This window comes from Salvia hispanica, chromosome 1 (genome assembly GCF_023119035.1).
Source record: "Salvia hispanica cultivar TCC Black 2014 chromosome 1, UniMelb_Shisp_WGS_1.0, whole genome shotgun sequence".
Taxonomy (NCBI): domain Eukaryota; kingdom Viridiplantae; phylum Streptophyta; class Magnoliopsida; order Lamiales; family Lamiaceae; genus Salvia; species Salvia hispanica.
The window spans coordinates 26321258-26328201 of record NC_062965.1 but is presented as its reverse complement, the minus strand read 5'-3'; the positions used below and the strand labels follow the sequence as shown (position 1 = coordinate 26328201).

Here is a 6944-nt window from a genome sequence, read left to right as displayed (position 1 = left end):
TATGTCAAGATTAAATATATATTGTGTTCGGTTCATGAGATTAAATCTCACAACTTAATTCTAGATGGATAATCATGTGATAATTAGTTATAGTTATCCCCTCCAACTAAAATACTGTCATAATTTAATCCTAGACGGATAATCATTTGATAACTAGTTTTAAGTCACCGCCCTATTTAAAATAATCTCAATACTTAATTAAAGATGGATTATCATATGATAATCAATCGTGAAAAACCAAACAACGCAATATACTACTATTTGATATCTTAAAATATATCTTTGTTAAACATATGTCTAAAAAAAAACAAAGCGAAGTGAGGTCTTAGTGTCTAACACAATAAAGCGAAGAAGAGAGAAGACTAATAATGGGAATATTGTCATGCGGAATCAACATAGTATCAAAACATAGAGGGCAACAAAATAATCTTTTTCAAAAACTCTCGTCCCTAAATCTCTCCCTCTTCTTTCTCCTCCTCCTCGGTCTCCCCAACACTCTCCCTATTCGGGTTCCATTCTTCCTCTAGAGTCTCCACCTCTTCGTCTTCTGCTTCAGCACTCACATGTGAAGGGGCCATCATGAGCATGTTCTCGATCTCCCTTCCCATTCTAGGAGGGGTCGAAGTACGGATCCCGAGCCTTGCTCTTTTGGGAGCGCGGGAGATATGCGGCTCCATGTCATAGCGATACTTCTGCAGGCGAGCTTGACCAGGTGGGAAGATCGGCGGAGGTGGGTAGCGTGGCGGTCCATCGCATGAAGCTGCTAACGCCGGAAGTAGCACTCCCATTAGGCCGCCCAAGTCTCCTCGCGGAGTGTACTCGGGCGGGCTATGCCACATGTATGGTTTTGCCGCTTTTGCGACCCATTGACTCCATGGGGGCGGTAGGGTGTGAATGAGCTTCACGATCCCTGAGTAGTGAGTGGCTCCCCCAAAAGCGTACGCGTCCATCCATAGGTCATAAAAGTTGGAGACATAAGTCAAGAGAAAGGTCCTCCCGTCCCACTTGTACCCCCGGTACTTCTCGACTGGGAATCTCTTGTTCCTTGCGTATCGGTTCCGCATCTGGGAAAATCGCTGGTTGGCCATCTACATAAAAGGGAATCTCATCGTCAACTCAAGGATAGAAGAAACAAAGAGGATATATGGCTCAAAATCAAAAGGAAGCTGGTAGTACGATGCATGCAAAGATGGATTTATGTACAAAACCAAAATACGGCATGATAAACATATTCGCATTTCATTTCATGGAAGACCTCTTTGATTGTTGTGTAATCAGTCACATGCGCATCCACCATTCACATTCCAATTATAGACTTTTGTATCTATTCTGGTCATTATTATATTCTAAACAAAGTTATTAAAAAGTAAAAATAAGTAAATACACAGTCAGCAACTGTTTTCCCACCTAAACAGTGTATCAGTGGCATTTCTGTGAATATCAACACAAATGCCACTTTATATATTGATAGATTGACCCAAATAATTAAACAGGATCAATTAGGATAGTTGTACTTAAAAAGAAAAAGAAAAAGGAAAATTGAAGAAATATACTCCCATTCCAGCCTACACGTTTCGCTCCATTTAGAAAAAACACGTACTGCATACTCCCTTCACAATATACACCAATTCAAAGAGTACTCCTTATTAAAACTAAATCCAATTGGTATGAGGAATAAATAAAAGAAATACCCCCAACTTTACTTTTAGTCAAACACAAATATATTACTATTAAAGTAATAAACCATTTGACTATTACTCCATCCTCCACATATGCGTACTCCCTAGTCCCTACTCTCCACCAAAAAATGAACAGATCCAACAAAAATGGAGTTCCAAAACCCATCAGACTCAGTGTCGGATCCAGAAATTTTCGTTTAGGGGTGCATCAAACAATTATAGTTTTTTAATTCTTAAAAACACGAAGATGTGCATCAGAAGAAAATCGAAAAGATAAAAACAAAGAGAATTAAAATCCTTTTGAATATTTAAAAAATATATATAATGATAAAGATATAAGAAAATGGGTCAATTTTATTTTAGAAATAGGAAATGAATATGTGTGTCAATTGGATTGGTTTTAAATGCAATAGAAAAATCTAAAAAGAAAAAAAATATATGTATAAAATACATGAGTTGGAAAAACAGAAAAATAAAGATAGGTGCATTAAATAAGTTTCTATTTTCGAATACATTTTTGAATATTAAAAAAAAGAGAGAAAAGTATTGATATTACAGCTGCCCCTTTGTTCCAATGGATCCGTTTCCACCCCCGAAACAACCCCGCAGATAAGTTATAACTTTCGATCTTTAAAAGTTTGTTCATTTACTCGTTTTGCTTTGATTTCCCGATTATTAGATGAGTTTCAGATTGGGGAAAACGGCAGTGTACGATGCATGGAATGCGACAGTGTGTAGGAGAAGTGTATACCTCCGAGAGAACAGCTTTGTAAACTTGGTGAGTAGAGATGTGTGGGGGTTTTGGATGAATGGCCTCTGCTCTCACACACGTTTCTGTCACGGAAGGAAATTGTATGTTGAAAAGGAACTTGGAAAAAATCATCAATAATCTGTCGTTAGGGATTACCTTCCAAACAAGAATGAGAACGGCGAAAGGATGACGATGGGGCTGCTTCCGACCTCCCGACCTCTGTTGAGAAATTTCATTAGTAGGGAAGTGTGTAGTTTAGGAATTAGAACAATAAGGATAGAGAAGGCAGATTCGTTGAATTACCGCAGTCGTGTCAAAGGGGAAGGGGTCGGACTTAGTTCTTCTCAGCTACTCCCTTCTCTTCTTTCTGCAATCAAAGTTCCACAAGGATGAACACATAGGAGAAGGGGTTAGATGACAGATTGAAAAGGGATAGAAATTACCTCTGGTTAGAGTGGAAACTGGAAAGCAATGGACGATGGAGGATGCAGTGAGGCTATATGTGTGATACATACACAGACATGCAGTGCGCTGTTGCCAAACATTTAATACACACCCTCACTCTCTATACCAACTAATAATAGCTTCTACATCTGCAGCCGTGGTTTATTAAAAACAATATTTGGATTTAGCCAAAAATAACATAGATAAAGTAATGAGTTTATATTTTTATTATTTAGTTTTCCTTTTTTTACTCTTACTCTACTACTCCTCCCTCCGTTCCATAGTAATAGAGTCATTTTGCCATTATAGTACGTTCCATAGTAATAGAGCCATTTCCCTTTTTAGTAAAAGTCAACACTTTTTTCCACACCTACTTTACTCTCTCTTACTTTATTCTCTATTCATCTCTCTACCTTTTTCATTTTCCACTTTACTCTCCCTTTACTTAACTCACTTAAAACAATTCTTCTTAATCTTCATGCCGAAAAGAAACGCCTCCATTACTATGGAAGGGAGGGAGTACTATGCTACATAAGTTATAAGTACTATATTTAAGGGGTGTTCAGCTTGTAAGATGGTATTACACGATTAAATATATAGTGTGTTTAGTCAATGAGATTCAATCCTAGATTGATAATCATGGGATAATTAGTCATAGTTAATCCCCTTATGACTAAAATAATATCATAACTCAATCCTATATTATATCTTGGTAATATTTTATCTAGGAAACTGAAAATCACCGTATAGTGTTAAATGTTATACTCCCACCGTCCCACAAAAGATGTCACACTTTCCTTTTTAGTTTGTCCCACAAAAGATGTCACATTTCCTTTTTTGGAAAAAGTTCTCTCTCACATTAATATAAATATTACTATTTTCTCTTTCCACCTAACACAAAACAAAACCTCATAAAATCTCGTGTCATCCCGCAAGTGTGACATCTTTTGTAGGACGGAGGGAGTACTAATTATCGTATACAATCAATATCTCATACTTGGTTTCACAAGCATATGTCGTTCTTACTCATCGTGATCCATTTATTGTTATGTACATTCTAGTGTCATCTTAAGACAAGACAAGACCTGACTTGACTTCGAACTGGTACTAGCAACCGTTTTCGATAACTTTTTCATATTTATCTAGTTTGAGAATATTGTTAATTAATTGCTTCGACTAAAAAATCTTATGTAACCGTTAGTGTACCAATCAACAAACAACATAGAAGTATTTGTTTGTTCTACAATTTTCATTTTCATGAATTTAACCAACAAATAGTAATAAATGAAACCCTTTTCATAAGAAATTTGTTTTCATGATTTAAGTAAATAAGGATTTGCATTAAACATGCTTTTCTGTATCTATATATATACCCACTGGCGGATCCAGGAGGGGGCGGTCACCCCTTCCGCGCGCCGCCGCTTCCCCTTATCCCACCGGAAAACCTTCATGGTCGCCCCCTCCCTTGGCCGCTTACACTGCCCCGAAGAAGAAGGCCAAGACCAATTTTTTTTCTAGGCTACTAATTATTGATGTGCAGACCAATTCTTTTGATTATTTGAGGTTATAAGAAAAATTGTGTGGTATGAATGTCGGGGAGGAGTTTTCTCTCTACTTCTCTTTCTCTGGTTTTGAACGATAAAAATTTAAAAAGGGATAAGGAGGAGATGACTTTCCCATTTCATTTTTGACTTGGTCAAAATAATAACTTAACAGTACACTAATAGAGTAAAAACAGTAGTACTCCTACAATTATTTTTGTTCTCTTGTATGTATGGCAAGACATGGGTTAAAATTAGACAATTAAACCATGAATCATCTTAATTAGTTTAGTAGTAATAGTAGAATGTTTTATGATTTATTTTTATTCACAGTAGATAACTCAATATTTTTAATTTGTAAGACAATATTAATCCAAAATTAAACTTGGAACTAAAGTCATTTCGCTATAAATATCTATTCAATTATTTGCAAGCCATATTTATAGTATTTGAAATTAATGTGATAATCCATAATTCCCATTTATTCTATTATGTTTCTTCTTTTTTTTTGAAAGAAGAACATTGAAATTTTTTAATATTTTTTCTAATAACTAATCATGTTATTTATGTCAAATTTGATAGTCATATTATTTTTTACTTAATATTTCTACATCTAAAAAAAAGTCTCATACTTTGTTTTACCCGCCAATCGCTCTATATAGCCTCATACCGAAAGAATTTTCAAAATAAAACAATAATAATTATGTAATCCTCATGCTTAAATAAAAAAAAATAGTAGTATATCAAATAATAACCCATTATTTTTGGTGTATTTTGAGTATGTTTTTGTGAAACCGAAGGATAGAGGCGTAATGGTAATTCCGCCCCCTCCATTTTTCGTTTCTGGATCCGCCACTGTATATACCCTAACAAAAACAACAACGTCAGACGACAGAGTTAGTAACTAATAAAATTATTATGAATCTCGTGTATGATTCGTCCGACTTAAAAACTAGTACTATTATATGGAGTAAGATTAACTACACACTACCCAGTTCGATTCTCTCTACGAAAAAAATACTCCCTCCGTTCCCTCATAGTTGAGTCGTTTTTCCATTTCGGGAAGTTCCCTCATAGTTGAGTCGTTTCTAAAAAGGGAAAAAATCAGCACATTTAATGGTGATTTGAGCTCTGAATTAGAATCCCCTTATTACACTTAATTAACCTAATTAAACAATAAAAAAATTGAACCAACCCTAATTACTCTCATCTCACTTCTCCGCCTCCCCCCTCTCTCTCTAAGAACAAAATCTCTTCCTTCTCTCTGCAATTCAAAATTTCGTCGCCTCCCCCTTCCCGTCAAGAACAAGCATCTCTCCTTCCTCTCTACAATTCTAACCCTAAATCGGCTTCTCATTTCGCCGCCCCTCTCTCTACAACAAGGATCTCTCACTTCTCCCTACAATTCGAACCCCATCTATGGCGTGCTCCCCCTTACCGGCGCCGACGGTGGATGCCGCTCCCTTGTCGACGCCGACGGATGGTGATTTCGATTTATTGGAACTATGGTTTAATTTCGGATGTTGTAGTGATTTTCTGGAAAATTTTGAGTAATAAAGGCAGACCTTTATTTTTTTCTGATAATTTCTTGTTCAAAAATTAGGATTATGGATTGAATACACTTGAGTTCCTTAGCTAATTGAATTCCGATGACAGACCCCAAATCTAAGAAGTTTATATGAACATCAAGTTTGAAATTTTAAATATTTGATGGTGATAATATGTGAAATAGATGAAGATAGATGTTTACAGTTTTTATAGTTGCGTTGTTTCTTCTCACTCTTTATCAAATTAAGTTTGCAGTAGAGAGCAATGAAAAATTATGTGGTTCATTACATTTTCTTCTCTCTCTCGGATGCTGAAAAAAGAGTTTTAAGATTAATTCTATGAATGTGCATTTTAAAAAATCAAAGATTTTTTTATGTAAATAAAAGATTCAATTTTTACAAAAATGAAATTTAAATTTAAAAACATCAATCTCTTAATTTACTCTACTTTATTAGCTATTTATTTAACACACTAAACATTCTTTTCTTAGACTCCGTGCCGAAAAGTTCCACCTCAACTGTGAGGGAACGGAGGGAGTAATAAGAAAACTCGGAAAATTATTTATAATCAAGAATAATCATTGAGTGTGTGGGCAGTGTTTTGGGTCGCATGGGCCGAGATATGGGTGGATCTGATTTGAGTGGCCACGCTTGGGCTGTTGATGGGCTATCATCAACTGATCATGAGGTGAGTTGGGCAGGTGACGGGCTTTTGTTGTGGGCTTGGGAATCACAATTTCTAAATCATATAATCACATGATAGATACATTATTATAATAATATATTACAGGTGAATAAAATCTTCATCACAAGTGAATAAAATGTTTATGGTTAGTAGTTCTGCAATCAGAATTTATTATCAAATGGTTATGAACCTATAGAGGTGCGTTATATTGCTTAACTCATCCTTAAATAACTATTAACTCTAGGCATCAATAGTGAACATAAAATGTCAGTATTATGTCGATTCACAATATATTAG

At 35.5% G+C, this 6944-nt stretch overlaps 1 protein-coding gene across 1 annotated transcript; it reads right to left on the bottom strand.

Moving 5' to 3' along the window:
• Positions 1-449: 449 nt before the first annotated feature.
• On the bottom strand, positions 450-2629 carry LOC125192489. Its single transcript, XM_048090086.1, has 3 exons — positions 2587-2629; positions 2431-2513; positions 450-1088 (listed from the first exon to the last, which is right to left on the bottom strand). Exon 3 carries the CDS (start codon positions 1086-1088, stop codon positions 450-452), a length of 639 nt encoding a protein of 212 aa, XP_047946043.1. The 5' UTR covers positions 2431-2513; positions 2587-2629.
• Between the last annotated feature and the right edge of the window lie 4315 nt (positions 2630-6944).